The sequence below is a fragment of the Mustelus asterias genome, chromosome 13 (genome assembly GCF_964213995.1).
Source record: "Mustelus asterias chromosome 13, sMusAst1.hap1.1, whole genome shotgun sequence".
Classification (NCBI taxonomy): domain Eukaryota; kingdom Metazoa; phylum Chordata; class Chondrichthyes; order Carcharhiniformes; family Triakidae; genus Mustelus; species Mustelus asterias.
In genome coordinates this window covers 42,314,324-42,333,998 of record NC_135813.1, presented here as the reverse complement: position 1 = coordinate 42,333,998, position 19,675 = coordinate 42,314,324, and the positions used below count along the sequence as shown (strand labels likewise).

The 19,675-nt window shown below is 46.3% G+C and overlaps 1 protein-coding gene across 1 annotated transcript in view; it reads left to right on the top strand.

Moving 5' to 3' along the window:
- The first annotated feature begins 18,589 nt into the window (after window positions 1–18,589).
- LOC144502562 (neural proliferation differentiation and control protein 1-like) overlaps window positions 18,590–19,675 on the top strand; it is a 176,303-nt gene continuing 175,217 nt past the window's right edge. Inside the window, exon 1 of the mRNA XM_078226664.1 lies at window positions 18,590–18,820. Coding sequence (XP_078082790.1) covers window positions 18,676–18,820 — 145 coding nt within the window. The 5' untranslated portion in view covers window positions 18,590–18,675. The remainder of the gene's footprint in view (window positions 18,821–19,675) is intronic.

Here is a 19,675-nt window from a genome sequence, read left to right as displayed (position 1 = left end):
CCGTTCCTGTGCTTATGTCACTTGACCCCCTTTCACAGATCATTTGAAGATTCGTGCACTATGCCCTGGCTTACTGTTAACCACCCACACATGACAGCTTTTCGTGACAGAATCAGACCACCGAAGGGAGATGATTGACCTGCAGCGAAGTCAGTCGATTTCTTAAACAATCTTGAAAAGAAGCTGGTTACAGTGTGGGGAACGTAAGCAAGAAAATTACTCATGGACCCTGAAGAAACAGGAGTCATTAAAAAATCAATGCTGTCTTAATGTTCCCAGATCTTTGTTCAATGCAGCAATAAAGTAAATGTGTGTATTGGGAAAGCATACAGATGATTTGAGAGATCTGAAAGAATCACTTTCAAAGGAAGCTCCTTGAAGATTCGAGATGGAAACAGCAGTCAAGTTAATACGGAAGAAATGCCAGAATGTGACAATTAGTGAGGATGTGCTGTTTGATGAACTAATTCTGATAAATGAATTGATGGCAAGAACGATGGAATAATACAAAGAACAAAGAACAGTACAGCACAGGAACAGGCCCTTCGGCTCTCCAAGCCTGCGCCGATCATGATGCCTGCCTAAACTAAAACTCTATGACCTACGGAGTCTATAAGCTCCCATTCCCATCTTATTCATGTATTCATCTAGATGCCCCTTAAATGCCGCAATTGTACCTTCTCCCACCATCTCCCCTAGTAGCGCGTTCCAGACATTCACCCCCCTCTGTGTAAAAAACTTGCCTTGCACAACTCCTCTAAACTTTTCCCCACGCACCTTAAACCTATGTCCCCTAGTACTTGACTTTTCTACCCTAGGAAAGAACATCTGACTATCCACTCTGTCCATGCCAGAGATACAGATGTGACAATCACAGTCGGTGGCAGACAGGATGATGTTTTCAAACCTCTATTGCATAAGTACCACATGCAAATGTTTAACAAAATGACAGAACTGATCCTGTGTCTGGGTGGCAGCAATGTTTCAATCAAGGGGGTGTTTCCTCTCATGCACTGCCTCGACAGAGAGCAGAAAACTCCGGATATAAGGGTGAAACTGTGAAAGTCATTCTGACTGTCAAAATAAACTTCACTTTGCCATTTCCTGAGCCCTTCCACAAACTGAGCAAGGAAATTAAAATTCCAAATCAGATGCTCTCATTAAACAGACCCAGCTGTTAAACCAGTGAGTATCTGTTACTATTATTCATAAGTGTATGGGTATATTTCGTCTATACACAACTTCTGCTGCCTCCGAGACATTTTTGAGTAACAGCAAAAAAATAAGAGTGTTGTTCCATGGGTTACCAGATGTACATGCTGTGGAAACTGTCTGTGTGGAGTTTGCACATTCTCCTCGTGTCTGCGTGGGTTTCCTCCGGGTGCTCCAGTTTCCTCCCACAGTCCAAAGATGTGCGGGTTAGGTTGATTGGCCAGGTTAAAAATTGCCCCTTAGAGTCCTGAGATGCGTAGGTTAGAGGGATTAGTGGGTAAATATGTGGGGGTAGGGCCTGGGTGGGATTGTGGTCGGTGCAGACTCGATGGGCCAAATGGCCTCCTTCTGCACTGTAGGGATTCTATGATTCTATGAGTTGCTTTCTATCGTGTCTGGCCTTCTCCTGGTAAAAGAAGCCAGGATTGTCACAGTCCATGCATGGAATCGGAATTGCATTCAGAAAGATGCGAGGGAATACCCTGCTAGGCTGAGGAAGATAAGGTAGTGTTCGAGGGACAAAAACAGAAAACGCTGGAAAATCTCAGCAGGTCTGACAGCATCTGTGGAGAGAGAATAGAGCCAACGTTTCAATTCTGGATGACCCTTCGTCAGAGTTGCTAGTGTTAGAAGAGAGAGATGGTGACAAGTATGCTGCTCATTAAAATCAAACCCACAGATGTGAAGGAAAGTACATGCGGGAGGAAACTGATACTGACTCAGACCATGGTAACAGACACGCTATCCTCCTGCCTGCGTGGTGAGATAACCATTTTCTTTCCTGGAACTGTCGGTTTTCCGGCAATTCCAGGATACATAGGAAATGATTGTGAGACCCGGTCCCTTGCCAAGCCACACCCCAACGTCAAAAAGTGTGTGGGTGGGGGAAACTGGTGTCCCACAACTCTCCAACACGCACTTGTGACTTCAAGTAGATGGTACACCAGCAGCAATTATCCGTGATCTCGGCTCACCAGGAAGTGAAAGACTGAGTGAGGGACTTCAGCTGGTGTGGTGTGGGGACATCATCCCTTCTACGAACACAAAGATTGGGAAGGCATACTCTCCTCCACCTTCTTCCATCGGGAAAAAGATACAGAAGTCTGAGGTTACATGCCAACCAATTCAATAGCAGCTTCTTCCCCGCTGCCATCAGACAAATGGACCTACCTTGCATTAAGCTGATCTTTCTCTACACCCTAGCTATGACTATAACATAAATTCTGCACCCTCTCCTTTCCTTCTCCCCTATGTACTCTATGAACGGTATGTTTTGTCTGTAAAGCGCGCAGCAAACAATACTTTTCACTGTATCCCTATACATGTGTCAGTAATAAATCAGATCAAATCAAATGGTGGAGGAAACAGAAGGTCCCCAGACGTTAATGGGACAATGGCTCAGGAGGTGGAGACCTGCAAGGTGTGTGACACATCTGGAGCACCGCCATGATGCTTAGTCACCTGTCTGGGACCTGACATAATGGGCGGAATCTTATCATTCCATCCCACCCATCGACAGCCGGAGTGAGCCAGTAAAATCGCATGAGAGCCGAGGAATCAGGATCATGCCCGGTTTCTCCACTCCCGCGATTTTATGACAGCTGCATTTCCGGTGATTTTCTCGCTGGAAATGGGCGAGGGGCGGAATAATTTATTTAAATATATTTAAATTTGAATTTCCATGTGTTTTGTGATCTCGGTGCTCAATGGTCCGGGCTCGCTTGCCTTTATGGCCTCGCCGGGAGAGGTTCTCTTTGACGAGGAAAACACCTGCTCTCCATGAACATGGAACAGTCGTGTTGGCCTCGCCGATGGAACCAGATGCCATTGAGGCCCCCCCAGGGAGGCCAAGGGTAAGAGGGGATGCCCCTTGGGCATTGCCAGCCTGGCACCTTGGCACTGCGGGCTTATGTGGGCGGGGCAAAAAGGGGGCCTGATAGGGGGGAGGGAGGCCCGTTGCCGTTCTGCAGTTGCAATTGAGGGGGGGCCCAGATCGGTCCGGGCGGTGGTGGTGCACGGGTAGAGGCTAGATGGCCATGCATTGCGGGGCTTGCGATCGGCCACGGGTCCCCACAATTGTAGGGGGGCTGTGTTCAGGCTGCCTGCTGTAGCAGGGGCTTGACAGCTCTCTCTCTGTCTGTCAGGCCCCTACAGTTGCTATTGAGCATCTGCATAATCAGAGGTCTGCACATGCACAGTAGATCCCTCTGTAGGCCAGCTGGTGAATTAAGTAAGAAGTCTTACAACACCAGGTTAAAGTCCAGTTGGACTTTAACCTGGTGTTGTTAGACTTCTTATTGTGTTTATCCCAGTCCAAAGCCGGCATCTCCACATCATGGTGAATTAAGCCCAGCCCACTGCCTGCAGCAGCTAAAAACGGTGTTGACCATTTATTCAGTGCCTAAGCGCATAAAATTCACCCAAAAAATGGATCACGAACTCTTCCGTTTTCATGCTAACTGGACACTTAGAATCATTCTCATAAAATTCCATCCAATATATAGTCATGAAAAACCACCGACATACAATGACAACAGATCTCCTGCTAGGAGCAGCTACAAACAGGACAGGTCAAGAGACAGATTTTACCCTTGTTCTTCCTGCTGTCATGAACAAACAGTGCCAACTGCTGTCAGGGTGTTCTTGCCACTGCCTTCTGTAACTAACAGCAAAACCTTAGCCACAGAATCACTTACCTCTAGAACTCACTTCCACATTTTCAGGATCTCAATGGGGAGGCAATGGCATAGTGGTATTGTTGCTGGACTAGTAGTCCCGATACCCAGGATAATGCTCTGAGAACCTGCATTCAAATCCCATCTTGGCAGATAATGAAATTTGAATTCACTAAAAATTTGGAATTAAAAGTTTAATGATAACCACAAAGCTACTGTCAATTGTCATAAAAAAACCCCATCTGGTTCACTAATGTCCTTTAGGGAATCTGTAGTCCTTATCTATTCTTACCTACATGTGACTCCAGATCCATGGTAATGTGGTTGAATCTTAATTGCCCTCTGAAACAGGCTAGTGAGCCACTAAGTTCGAGGGCAGTTAAGAACGGGCAATAAATGCTGTCCAACCAGTGATGCTCACGGCCCATGGAAGAATTTTTGAAAATTGAGGTGAAGTCTTGTTTCCACTGGGACTGCTGCCAGACAGTCCAAGCAACTTCAACAACTAAAAGGCAATAAAACAGTTAGGAGTGATGCAGCCAGAAAACATCAGAAGGGTTTAAACTGGAGACGTCTATAGCAGGATAAAGGGGCAGGCCCCGAGGAACAAATCACCCAGGCAGATGGCCCACAATTCATTTGTTTCTTTACTTGTCCCATAATTGTCCCCCCCCTGTCTTGAAGCATCATCCCCTTTGCCCTTTCATCTCTCCACCCAACAACAACATCAACTATTCATATTTATTTAGCACCTTTTAATATCCCAAGGTGCTTCACAGGAGCACTATAAAACAAAGTATGATGCCAAACCATCTCAGGAGATATTGGAGCAAATGTTTGTCAAGCAGGTAACTTTCAATCAGATTGGTTACAGCACCCAAGGAGGCCACTCGGCACATTTCTGTACCGGCTCTCCGAATGAGCTATTCACCTTGCTCCCATCTTCTCGTCATAACCCTGAACATTCTTCCTTTTCAGATAATAATCCAATGCCATCTTGAATGCCTCAATCTGCCTCCACCACACTCAGGCTGTGTGAAAAGAATTCTCCTCATACCTCCGATTCTTCTTTCATCAATAATCTTGAATCTGTGCTCTCTCATTCTTAATTCTTCACCAGTGGGAAGTTTCTCCCCATCTATGACGGCACTGCGGCACAGTGGTTAACACTGCTGTCTCACAGTGTCAGGGACCCGGGTTCGATTCCCAGTTTGGGTCACTTGGATCTGTTTGGAGTCTGCACGTTCTCCCCGTGTCTGCATGGGTTTCCTCCGGGTGCTCTTGTTTCCTCCTACAGCCCACAGATATGCAGGTTAGGTGGATTGGCCATTCTAATTTCCCCTTAGTGTCCCAAGATATATTAGGTTAGGGCAATTAGTGGGGTAAAATATGCGCCATTATGGGGATAGGACCTGGCTAAGAGTCAGTGCAGACTCGATGGGTCGAATGGCCTCCTCCTGCACTGTAGGGATTCTATGATTCTATTCTATGGATTCTATTCTGTCCTGGCCCCTCACGATTTTGAATTTCTCTATCAAAGCTCCTCTCAGTCTTCTCTTCTCCAAGGAAAACAGCCCTAACTGCTCCAATCTAGCTTCATAACTGAAATTCCTCATTCCTGGAACCATTCTTGTGAATCTTTTCTGCACTATCTCACAAATGATGGTGATCAGACTTCTTTTTTTTCATTCGTGGGACATGGACGTCGCTGGCTGGCCAGCATTTATTGTCCATCCTGAGTTGCCCGAGGGCAGTTGAGAGTCAACCACATTACTGTGGCTCTGGAGTCACATGTAGGCCAGACCTGGTAAGGACGGCAGATTTCCTTCCTTAAGGAAATTAATGAACCAGATGGGTTTTTCTGACAATCGACAATGGTTAGTTAAAGATGATTGGCCCTTAACAAATCCATGCTGACTTTCTTTAATTAACCCACTTATGAACAGGTGGCTAATTTGTCCTGAATTATTGTTTCCAGAACCTTCCCCACCACCAAAGTTAAACTGACTAGCCTGTTAATGCTGGAATTATCTTTACACAGTGTCTTTGAACAAGAATGTAACATTTACAATTCTCCAGTACTCTGGCACCACCCCGAGTCTCGGGAAGACTGGAAAATTATGGCCAGTGCCTCTGCAATTTCCGCTCTCACTTCCCTCAGTATCCTTGGATGGTCTCATCCAATGCGGGTACCTGATCAGTTTTAGGTACTGACAACCAATCCAATATCACTTCCTTATCAATTTTAAATCTTTTAAATGTCCAAACATTCTCTTCTTTCACGATGACTTCCTTGGTAAAGATAGGGGCAAAGTATTCACCTTGAAGGAACAGATTTAGAAAAGCGGAACTCTTTAAGGAGGGTTTTCAAGCCCAGCTAGCTGAAGGCATGATTAGCACTGGTGGAGAGATTCAAGATGTGGAGATGCCGGCGTTGGACTGGGGTAAGCACAGTAAGAGTTTTAACAACACCAGGTTAAAGTCCAACAGGTTTACTTGGTAGCAAGTGCCATTAGCTTTCGGAGCACTGCTCCTTCGTCAGATGGAGTGGAAATCTGCTCTCAAACAGGGCACAGAGACACAAAATCAAGTTACAGAATACCGATTAGAATGCGAATCTCTACAGCTAACCAGGTCTTAAAGATACAGACAATGTGAGTGGAGGGAGCATTAAGCACAGGTTAAAGAGATGTGTATTGTCTCCAGACAGGAGACAATACACATCTCTTTAACCTGTGCTTAATGCTCCTTCCACTCACATTGTCTGTATCTTTAAGACTTGGTTGGGTGTAGAGATTCGCATTCTAATCAGTATTCTGTAACTTGATTTTGTGTCTCTGTGCCCTGTTTGAGAGCAGATTTCCACTCCATCTGACGAAGGAGCAGCGTTCCAAAAGCTAATGGCATTTGCTACCAAATAAACCTGTTGGACTTTAACCGGGTGTTGTTAAAACTCTTACGGAGAGATTCAAACCAGAGATGCTCGACAGGATAGAATTAGATGAGCACAGATCTCAGTGGGTTGTGGGAGGAGAGGAGATTACAGAGATAGGGAGCGGTGAGGCCATGGGAGGATTTGAAAGCAAGGATGAACATTTTAAAGTTGAGGTGTTGCTTAACTGGGAGCTGGAGTGAGTCGCCGAGCACAGGGGTGAAAGACAAACAGCACTTGTTGTGAGTTAGATCGCAAGAGGCAGAGTTTTGGGTGACCTTAGGTTTATGCAGGGAAACTAGGCAAGAGAGCACTGGAATAGACACGATTAGAGGTAAGAATGGTATGGGTGAGGGTTTCATCAGCAGATGAGCTGAGGCAGGGGCAGAGTCTGGCAACGTAACGATATGTAAGGATGTAGACGATCTGAATGATGGAGCAGATGTGTGATCAGAAGCTCATTTTGGGGTCAAATATGATACCAAGGTTTCGGACAATCCAGTTCAACCTCGGAAAGATGCCGGGGGAGGAGGGATGGAGTCAGTAGCAAAGGCGAGGAGTCTATGGCAGGAATTGTAGACAATGGGGGCGATTCTCCCACGCTAATTTTCTAGTGCAGCGGGGTGGGAGAATGTGCGGCCGGGCATGCAGTGATTCGTGCATGCTCCCGCCGCGAGCGCATCTCCCTGCACCGGATTTTTGGCGTCGTCAGATGTGCGCTGGAAACCAGCAGGAAGACTGGGTAACTTATTTAAATCTTTGTTTAAATGTAGTTCAAATGTAATTAGCGGCCCAGGAGTGAATTCTCCGGGCCCGCTAGCCCCTCCCATGCTGCCTGAGTATTTCACTCTAGCGGGGTTTACAGTAGCTCCCCACTTTCGGGGAGCAATCGGAACAACACCACTGGAGTGAAGGTGGGGCAATTGGGGCCCCCAAGTCATGGGCACCTTGGCAGTGCCAGCATGTGCCCCCTGGCACTGCCCAAGGCTCAAACTGCCCATGCCCAGGGGTTATTTTGGCCTAATGGGGGCAGGGCCTAGGGTGTGATTGGTGGAGGTGGGGCATCCCACAGCCATTCTGCAGTTGGATCGGTCTAAGCAGGAGGGAGGCCAGCGATCAGGGCAGGCTGGGGGAGGGGGGTGGTCTGCCAGGTGGGGGAGTGGTCGGCTGGGGGCGGAAGGTGGTCGGCTGGGGAGGGGGATCGTCATGGAGAGGGATCGTCACTGAGGGTGGGGGGGGGAGATCGTCACTGGCGGGGGGCGGGGGGGGGGGGGCGTTGGAGATCGAGGTGGGCTGGCAGGGCTCTGCCTGTTGGGAGGTCAGCACTAGGCGGAACTGTGCAGGGGAGGCTGGAGATTGGGGCAGGCCACAAAGGGGTTATCGGGGCTGAGCCCAGGAATGGTCAGGGGGACTGCTATCGGGCTGTGGTGGGGTAGGAGGGTGGGGGGAGGGGGGGGTAGCGCTGCAGGGGTCCCAAACTGGCCAGCAAATGGGAGGCTGACAGTTTGGGGCCACTGCGCATGTGCAGATGTGCGCTGGTTTCAGCCTCCCGGGTGGGAATAGGCCCCGACCCCTGAAATCAAATGATATTCACTCTAGTGGCCTCTGCATTGCAGAGTGTGGGAGATTCTAGTGTGACCTCCCACTGTAAAAACCAACATGAATTACTCCACTTTTCATGTAAATTCAACACTTAGAATCTTTTTGGGAGCATTCTGCCCAATGATTTCAGTCTCCCCAATGTATAGCTGGAGGAGATCCTTGTTCATCCAATACTGGATGTTGGACAATTCAGAGACAGTGAAGGGGAGGAGGAAATGTTGGTGAGGTGGAGCTGGGTATTATCAACGTACGTGTGGAAATCACATGGTGCTTTTGAATGACCCCACCAAGGTAAGCGTGTAGATGGGAAAAAGGGGGAGGCCAAGGGGAAAGGTAATGGTGCTGGAGCGGCAAGAGGAGCCATTGCAAGTGATATTCTGGCTATGGTTAGGGGGATGAGATAGAAACTAGGTGAGTGCAGTCTCACCCAGCTGGACAACAATAGAAAGGTGTTGGAGGATGATGCTGCGGCCAACCATGTCAAAGGCTACAGATTGGTTGAGAAGGATGAGCAGCAATAGTTTCCCTCTGTCACCGTCACAGAATGAATAATTTGTGACTTTGAAACATAGAAACCCTACAGTGCAGAAGGAGGCCATTCGGCCCATCGAGTCTGCACCGACCACAATCCCACCCAGGCCCTACCCCCACATATTTTACCCGCTAATCCCTCTAACTTACACATCCCAGGACTCTAAGGGACAATTTTTAACCTGGCCAATCAACCTAACCCGCACATCTTTGGACTGTGGGAGGAAACTGGAGCACCCGGAGGAAACCCACGCAGACACGAGGAGAATGTGCAAACTCCACACAGACAGTGACCCGAGCCGGGAATCGAACCCGGAATCCTGGAGCTGTGAAGCAGCAGTGCTAACCACTGTGCTACCGTGCCGCCCCACTGTGCTACCGTGCCGCCCTGGTAAGAGCTGTTTCAGTACTGTGGCAGGGGCAGGAATCTAACTGGAGGGATTAAAATGTGGAGTTCCGGAAAAGGTGGGCATGAATTTTGGAGGCAACAACACAATCCAAGGAAAGGGAGGTTGGAAATGGGACAGTAGTTTTCAAGAACAGCGGGTTCAGGGCCTATTTTGAGCAGATAGGTGAGGACAGCAGATTTGATAGAAACAGGGGCAGTGCCAAAGGAGAGAGAAGGCACAGTGGCACAGTGGTTAGCATTGCTGCCTCACAGCGTCAGGGACCCGAGTTCAATTCCGGCCTCGGGTCACTGTCTGTGCAGAGTCTGCACGATCTCCCCGTGTCTGCATGGGTTTCCTCCGGGTGCTCCAGTTTCCTCCCACACTCCAAAGATGTGCAGGTTAGGTTGGTTGGCCATGTTAAATTGCCAGGGGGATTAGCAGAGTAAATAAATGAGGTTATGGGGATAGAGCCAGGGTGGAATTGTGGTCAGTGCAGACTCAATGGGCCGAATGGCCTCCTTCTGCACCGTAGGGTATCTATGCTATTAGCTTGAAGTGAAGCTGGGTGGTCCGCACGTTAGAGAGAATGGAGTCGATGCAGCAGGAGTTGGGGCTTACGAAGAAAATGAGATCACAGATAGAAACTAGAGAAAGATACAAATTTATAGTTTGACAAAGTTTGCCCAGTGACCTAGGGGGAGAGAGGGATGTGGGCTGGGCTGATGATTGGATGGTCTCAATTTTCGTGACAAAGTAGTTTACGAGTTATTTGCACTTGTTGGAGGCCAAGGTGGAAACGGGAAGGGAGATTTCATTCTTCCTCATTATTGGTGGAAGTAAAAGGTTTGATAGGTGCGATTGAAAGAGCCTCGGTGAGTTGCTGCAGTTCATCCTGTAGGTGACACTTGCTTCTCACCAATCCTCATTCAACAGCATCTTTCAAATCCATGACCATTACCACCTAGCAGGGCAAGGGCAGCAGACATGAGGGAACACCACCACCTGCAGGCTTCCCCTGAAGCCATACACCACCCTGATTTGGAACTGCCATTCCTTCCCTGTCGCTGGGCCAAAATCCTGGAATTCCCTTCCTAACAAATGGACTGCAACTGTTCAGAAAGGCAGCTCACCACCACCTGCTGCATGGGCAATTAGGAATGGGTAATAAATACTGACCTTGCCAGTGATGCCCACATCATATGAAAGAAAAATAAATGGTGGGGATTACATGTAGTGTGACACACGACAACACAGAATCACCGAGCAGAAACTGATAGCCAAGTTCCGCACACATGAGGATGGCCTCAACCAGGATATCATGTCACACTACATGTAACCCCCACCATTTGGCCTGGGCTTGCAAAATCCAACTAACTGTCCTGACTTGAGACAATTCACACCTCTTTAACCCTGTGATTATCCTTCTCTCCACTCGCATTGTCTGTACCTGTAAAGACTTGATTACCCATAAGGACTCGCATTCCAACCATTATCTTGCAGTTCAGTCTCTGTCTATATATGCCATGTTTGCGATCCCACCTCTCCACTCACCTGATGAAGGAGCTGCGCTCCGGAAGCTCGTGCTACCAGATAAACCTGTTGGACTTTAACCTGGTGTTGACTGGTGTTGTGAGACTTCTTACTCTGCCCACCTCAGTCCAATGCCAGCATCTCCACATCATTCCTTCGTGGAGACTGAAGCAAAGTTCAAATTTAGTTCCTCGGCCATTTCTTTATTCCCCGTCATGAATTCTCCCATTTCAGATTGTAGGGGGCCTACATTCGTTTTTGTCAATCTTTTTTCTTTACATATCTATAGAAACTTTTCCAGTCAGTTTTTATGTTCCCCACTGGCTTACTTGAGGAGGGTGGTGAGAGGCAACCAACTGAGGAAGCAGAGGAAGGATCTCGGGCGATGGCCAGGGTCCACATGGGGCATCAGGCTGCAGAAAGCCTCAAAGCCTCTCGGTTTGGGGATAACTGGGACTAGGGTGTCAGACCTCTCCCCTCATGGGATCCTGGCATCTTTTCACTTGTGTCCTGCCAACAGGAGGTCATCGTGATGGTCACACCATTCATAGAATCATAGAATCTCTACAATGCAGAAGGAGGCCATTCTGCCCATCGAGCCTGCACCGACAACAATCCCACCCAGGCCCTATCCCGGTGACCCCACATATTTACCCTGCTAATCCCTCTAACCTACGCATCCTGGGACACTAAAGGGCAATTTAGCATGGCCAATGCACCTAACTCACACACCTTTGGATTGTGGGAGGAAACCGGAGCACCCGGAGGAAACCCATGCAGACATGGGGAGAATGTGCAAACTCCACACAGTGACCCAACTCGGGAATCTAACCTGGGTCCCTGGAGCTGTGAGGCAGCAGTGCTAACCACTGTGCCACTGTGCCATCCAAGGTGCAAAAGCAATATTACCAGATGCAGCAGGAGAATGGTGATGAATTACAGTGAGGCCAGAGCGATGTTCCTCTTACCCTCCATGAATGTCTGACTTCTGCCTGAGACGTGTGTCCAAGCTGCCACTGAACAGGGTGATCTGGGGGCACAGAGAAGCTGAATGACCCTTCTCAGCTGCTATTGCCTCCCCCGACGTCAGGGGTCCTGGTGTGTATCTCCACCTACTGATGAAATGGACAGACCCTCACAAGCTTTCAGCTCATGGCACCCTCATTGCTCAAGATGGTCAGCAAGCAGAAGAGGCCTGAGTGTTCCCCTGGGATGATGGGGGGACATGATGTGGAGATGCCGGCGTTGGACTGGGGTGAACACAGTAAGAAGTCTCACAACACCAGGTTAAAGTCCAACAGGTTTATTTGGTAGCAAATACCATAAGCTTTCGGAGCGCTGCTCCTTCGTCAGATGGAGTGGAAATGTGCTCTCAAACAGTGCACAGCGACACAACATCAAGTTACAGAATACTGATTAGAATGCGAATCCCTAAAGCCAGCCAGGTCTTAAAGGTACAGACAATGTGGGTGGAGGGAGCATTAAACACAGGTTAAAGAGATGTGTATTGTTTCCAGACAGAACAGCTAGTGAGATTCTGCAAGCCCAGGAGGCAAGCTGTGGGAGTTACTGATAATGTGACATAAATCCAACATCCCGGTTTAGGCCGTCCTCATGATGGGGGGAGGCAGGGTGTGTTGTTATGGGGGTGAAGAGTGATCCTTCCCTGGATATCACCTTAGGATAATGGGGGAGGGGAGGGGGGCTCGAAGACACAGGGAGAACGTGCAAGCTCCACACAGTCAACTGAGGCCAGAATCGAACTCAGGTCCCTGGTGACATGAGGCAGCAGTGCTAACCCCTGTGCCGCCTTAGAAAGAATATCGGAAAATTTCACCAATGAATGGAGCAACAGTCTTAAGGGACTAAATGGCCTCTTGCTGTTTCTATGCTATGGTAGCAGATTGTGTCAATCAAGTGGATGGCTGTACCCTGGATGGTGTCAAGCTTTTTAATTGTTGTTGGATTTGTACCCATCCATCCATGATTCTATGAGTATGACAATGACAGGCTGTTGCTTGACAAGCCCAAGGGGCAGCTCTCCCAATCTTGGCACCAGTCACCAGCTGTTAGTGAGCCCTTGTAGGACTGCCCTTACATCACAGGCCTGGCATCAACTGGCTAATGCAGGAACTGGAAAATATCACCCGAGTAAGTTAGCTGGCAGATCAACTTGGAGCTCCAGAAAAATTCACCAAGTGGGAGCCAGAGGAGATTAGCTTTAATATGGGCACAGCGCAAGTGAACCTGCCAGTCAGTATTAGGCTGTGCTGAATCCAGACTCTTAAAAACATTCACATGAAGTTCTATGCGGCACAGTGGCACAGTGGTTAGCACTGCTGGCTCACAGTGCCAAGGATCTGGGTTCAATTCCAGCCTCGGGTGACTGTATGGAGTCTGCATGTTCTACCTGTGTCTGCGTGGGTTTCCTCCCACACTCTAAAGGTGTGTGGATTAGATTAATTGGCCATGGTAAATTGCCCCTTAGTGTCAGGGGGATTAGCAGGGTCAATACATGGGGTTGAGGATAGGGCTTGGGTGAGATTGTTGTTGGTGCAAGCTCGATGGGTTGAACGGCCTCCTTCTGCACTGTCGGGATTCAATTCTATTCTATCATGCCATTTGAACAGTGATTTGCAATGCATGTGGAAATATAGATATGTTACATGGAGCTTATAGTATTGATGTAAATCATTCGGTAAAACTGCCTCATGCTGATGTATATACACTACCTGTGTCTCCTCCAACATCTAACCCGATTGGCATACATTCTTTTCAATTCTCCATCATGAATGATGGCCAGGAGCTAGAACTCATTTGGGTGGTTAGAAGCAGATACAATGGGAACCTTAAAAAGGGAATTGGATAAATACTTGAATGGATAGACAATACAAGGTTGTGGGAAAAGAGTAGGGAATGGGATTAGTTGGATAGCATTACCAAAGAGGCAACACAGGCACAATGGGTCAAATGGCTTCCCTCCATGCTGTATCATTCTACTCCAGTGAGAAGGCTGGTCCCTCTTTAACACGTGCAACATCGGTTTTTCAAAAATGTATAAAAATCTCACTGAACAATTGAATGTTCTTAAGAGGGCCTGATAGTGTTATATGGCCTGTTTTTGTGCTATAAATTCTATGTTACAATATCATTTTGCTTGTCATCTAATAATGCACCACTCAGTGGCAAGCATCATTTCTGTTAATGTTCATTAATATTATAACATTTGTTGTATCCCATTGCTCATTGAGTGTACGATTGTTCATAGGGGTTAATTCCACTAACAGTAAGTACCATAGAAAGCATCGTTTCTGGATGTACCACAGCTTGGTATGGCTCTTGCTTAGTCCAAGACCGCAAGAAATTACAAAGGGTTGTGAATGTAGCTCAGTCCATCACGCACACCAGCCTCCCATCTATTAACTCTGTCTACATTTCCTGCTGCCTCAGAAAAGCAGCCAGCATAATCAAGGACCTCAAGCATCCCAGACACTCTTCCACCTTCTTCTGTCGGGAACAAGATACAAAAGTCTGAGATCACGCACCAACTGATTCAAGAACAGCTTCTTCCCTGCTGTCATGAGACCTTTGAATGGACCTACCATAAATTAAACCGATCTTTCTCTACACCTGTCACTGCAACACTATATTCTCCACAAACTCCCATATGCTGTAACACTCTATTCTACGTTCTGCACCCTCTCCTTTCCTTCTCTCCTATGTACTCTAAGAATGGTATGAATTGTCTGTGCAGCATGCAAGAATCAATACTTTTCACTGTATCCCAATACATGTGACAATAATAAATCAAATCAAATCAAGAAGAAACAAAATCTACTGGCCAGGTTTCCTGAAATGTTCCATGCTGCTTTGGTTCGTAGTGGCTCAGTGTAGACTCTTGCCTTAGAAGGAGCAGAAGGTTATGAGTTCAAGGTCCAGTCTAGAAACTTCACCATGTAATATTGGCTGACAGTCCAATGCAGTACTAAATGTTACACCGTTTTTTTTGGATGAGATATCAAACCGAAGCGCTGTGTTCTTCAGGTGGAAAAGATCCCACGGCACCACTTTGAAGAACAGCAGGGGAGTTATCCCCTTGCGTCTTGGCCAATATTCATCCCTCAATCAACATCACCAAAACAGATTATTTGATTATTATTGCATTGCTGTTTGGGGGAACTTGCTGTGTGCAAACCGATTGTTGCGTTTCCTACATTACATCAGTGATTACACTTCAAAAAATAGTTTCGTTTACTATAAAATGATTTGGTATGTCTTGAGGTTGTGAAAGGTGTTATATAAGTACAAGTCTATCTTTCAGACCTCCACCATACTTTGGTTAGGAAATAGGGTTACTCTGCCCACAGAAGAGTTGGTGCCTTCAGGAAAGGGTTGTAAAGTAATATACCAAAGCAAAAAACTGCAGATGCTGGAAACCTGAAAAATAACCCCAGAAAATTCTGGAAATACTCAACAGGTCTGGCAGCATTAGTGGCGAGAGAAACAGAGTTAACATTCTAATAATGATCATGCACTCAACAATATGTGGATACAAATATTGTTTCATTTTAATCAACAGAAATGATGCTTGCCACCAAGTGGCACATCATTAAACTACAAACAAAATGATATTTTTTAACATTTTAATTTTTAAAAATTCATTTGTGAGACGTAGGCATTATTGGCTGGTAAGCATTTATTGCCCACCCCGAGTTGCCCTTGAAGAAAGTGAGCTGCCTTCTTGAATCGCTGCAGTCCATGTTCTGTGGGTTGACCCACGCTGCCGTTAGGGAGGAAATTCCAGGATTTTCACCTAGTGACTGCGAAGGAACAGTGATATATTTCCAAGTCAGTTTGGTGAGTGGCTTGGAGGGGAACTTGCAGGTGATGCTGTTCCCATGTATTCTGCTGCCCTTGTCCTTCTAGATGGAAGTGATTGTGGGTTTGGAAGATGCTGTCTAAGGATCTTTGATGAATTGCTGCTGTGCATTTTGTAGATAGTACACACTGTTGCTACTTGGCGTCGGTGGTGGAGGAAGTGGATGTTTGTGAATGTGGTGCTAATCAAGCAGGCTGCTTTGGTGTCAAGCTTCTTGAGTGTTTTTAGAGCTGCACCCATCCAGGCAAGAGCATTCCATCACACTCCTGACTTGTGCCTTGTAGGTGGACAGGCTTTGGGGAGTCAGGAGGTGAGTTACTCGCCGCAGTATTCCTAGCCTCTGATCTGCTCTTGTAGCCACTGTGTTTATGTAGAGAATCCAGTTGAGTTTCTGATCAATGGTAACCCCAAGCATGTTGACAGTGGGGGATTCAGTGATGGTAACACCATTGAATGTCAAGTGGCAGTGGTTAGTATGTCTCTTATTTGTAATGGACATCGCCTGGTATTTGTGTGGCATTACTGGTACATAGAATTTACAACCCTGAAACAGGACATTCAACCCTGTGAACCTCTCTAAGAATGTTCTATGATTCATCGTTTGGGCGGCACAGAGGCACAGTGGTTAGCACTGCTGCCTCACAGCGCCAGGGACCCAAGTTCAATTCTGGCCTCGGGTGTCTGTCTGCGTGGAGTTTGCGCATTCTTCCTGTCTCTGCGTGGGTTTCCTCTGGTGCTCTGGTTTCCTCCCACAGCCCAAAGATCTGCAGGTTAGGTGGATTGGCCATGCTAAATTGCCCCTTAGTGTTCCAAGATTTGTAGGTTAGGGGGATTAGCGGGGTAAATATGTGGGGTTATGTAGATTTTGCATCTGAGTGGGATAGGGTGGGGGGAGAGGGCCTGGGTAAAATACTCTGTCAGAGAGTTGGTGCAGATCCAATGGGCTGAATGACCTCCTTCTGCATTTTAGGGATTCTATGGTTTCCAGCACTTTCTGTTTTTATTTATGTCACACCTCAGGCTGAAAGAGCAATGCTTGAATGCACAGATTTAACTGCAAGAACAACATAATTTAATCTGACATACCTGACACAGGCTACCTGACTGTAAACCCCCAGACCAGATCATCCTGTATGTAGGAGCGTTTTCAGAGACCATGTATTATGCTGGCTTTCAGGTGGAGGATTACCTCTCTTAATTATGGCTCTGCTAACACAAGTACTCTGGTTAAAGACGTTACTTTATTTTTCAAGCTTGGTTTAACTTATGAGGGAGGGAGATTTGGGGTAGTTCCAAATCTACTCTGAAATTACATCACTCTCAGTATTACAATTATACAATTTTCAAAAGCCATTTGCCTAGCCTTTGCTCTGCCCAGCCAGGTATGAGCCAATCATTATCAGTATAGATTATTTACCTTGGCCAATAACATTTGCTCCTGGACAGCATGGGACTGCAAGATCAACTTGTGCGCTTCAAGAGTCTCCCAGTCTCCTATGCCTACCAGACATTTCTTATCCAGTGTCCTTGGTCTGTGAATATCCAATTCATTAGGACTGTCTAGAGACACTGATGAGAATTGCTCTTCCCTTTGCTTAGTAGCTGCATTGTTCCGAGGAATGTGATTCTTTTTACTTAACTACATCCCATCATGCCTCACGAGCATTATGTTACTAACAAGGCACATGCTTTTAATACATACAGAATATGTTTTCAAAACTACATATCTAAATCCTCCAATAATGGTTGTATGTGTCTCTATGCCAACAGTATTTCAGGCACTTTGTAACTTCTCTATACTCTATTCACTCCAATCTAATCTACCCAGATCTGTTAGTCTCTTAATCGCAAGTTATTTTAAATTCCCTCCACACCGTATATGGTACTGAATGTAGTTTGTGGTATTTTCCCCGAGCAAGAGTAGCTTAAACTAAAATCCAAACACACACAAACATAATCAGCTATCATCATGACAGGGAGGTCTTGTCTTGCAGGGTAGGTGATGCCCCAATCTCTGGTCCAGAAGCTTTATGTTCGGGTCCCAGTTCAGGACTTGTTAGATTGGTAACCAGCTGGGAATCCTTCCTGCACTTCCTCACTGGTCTCCAAAAGGGAGGAAAAATGTGTGAGAAATAGGTAAAGATACTTATTAAGAAATTAAAACTAGTTATTATAATGATAGACTAAAACTGTTATAATCATAGAATCATAAAATCCCTGCAGTACAGGAGGCCATTCGACCCATCAAGTCTGCACTGACAATAAACCCATCCAGGCCCTATCCCTGTAACCTCATGTATTTACCCTGCTAATCCCCCTGATACTAAGGATTAATTTAGCATGGCAAATTAACCTAACTTATTATAATTATTAATTAACATATTATAATGAACTAAATACATAATAAACTAAAATTGTTACTATAATGATAAACTAAAACTAGTTATTTGTAATAATATACTAAAACTAGTTATTGTAATAAACTAAAACTAGTGATTGTAATGATAAACTAACTAGTTATTATAATAAACTAAAACTAGTTACTGTAATGATAAACTAAAACTAGTTATTATAATGATAAACTAAAACTAGTTACTGTAATGATAAACTAAAACTAGTTATTATAATAAACTAAAACTAGTTACTGTAATAATAAACTAATACTAATAAACAATAGTGGTAATAACTATGAGCGGGTAAAGGGATGAACACTGAGCAATGATTGGTATTGTCCATTGGCTCCCTCTGTCACCTGGACATTGCCCCACCTGCCAGGCCTGTCAATGACGCACGCGTGCCGTGCGCGCTGACGCAGCAGTGCGTGGCGGACGTCAGGCGCGTGCCCGGTTGCGTAGCGACGGGGAGCAGCAGCAGCAGCGGCAGGTTGTCTCTCTCTGTCCGGGCGGCGGCGATGGCGCCCGCTTCATGACCGTGTCCGCCTCGCCCTGCTCTCAGCATGCAGCAGCGACAGCAGTGATGGCGGCGGCTGTCCCGCGGAACCCTGGCGGCAGTGGGCCGAGCTGGCGGGCGGTGCTGCTCGGAGCTCTGGCGCTGCTCCTCAGCCCGGCAGGTGAGTGAAAGAGAGGGCCGGGGAATGGGGCCCCGGGATGGGGAGTGGCTTCTACACTGATCCCGGGCTCTTCTCCCCTCGCCTTCAGCCAGGCACTGTACTGGAGCCCGTTCAGTGTAAATGAACAGCAGAGGGGATTCACACTCTGGACCACCCTCTGGTTTGGGGGGAATGTATAATAAATATAAATTTATATTTTATGATTTATAAATACAAATTAATAACAAATTATTGCAATGATAAACTAAAACTATTGGTAATAATAAACCAATACTAACAAACGATAGTGGTAATAATGAGAAGGTAAAGGGATTTATTTATAATGTATAAATGTAAATATGTATTTCCAGGAGCTGACAGCAGCAAAGGTCAGAACAAACTAACTTAAAACATCAAACAGTTTACAAAAACAATCCAGCTTGTGTGATGATTTGCTGGCTGAAAATGTTAACACTTATAAATGTACATTTAATGCAGCTTAAACAGGACTATTAAAGGTCAGAACTGACTTCAAACAAACTCTCAGCTAATGACTGTTTAATGCATCCTTCTAATGTCACTTTTTTTTACCCTGTGGCCGACATTAAGACGAATTGAAAATGTGCAAATTTCCCGGGTTATGACAGTAAAAATCAAAACAAACCCGACAAACTCGACCCAAACCCGACAACAGTGGAACAAGTGCTTAATGTATTCCCTGTAAACAATGACAGGAGCGATTTATAATTGTGTGCTCTACCTGGTATAACTGCCTTAAAGGTCAGTACAGTCTGATCTAACCGAAGCCCCACTCAGATCAAAGCCATTAACTCCAAATAAAGTACTGCTCCTCCATGCGCAATAAAAATAGGAACA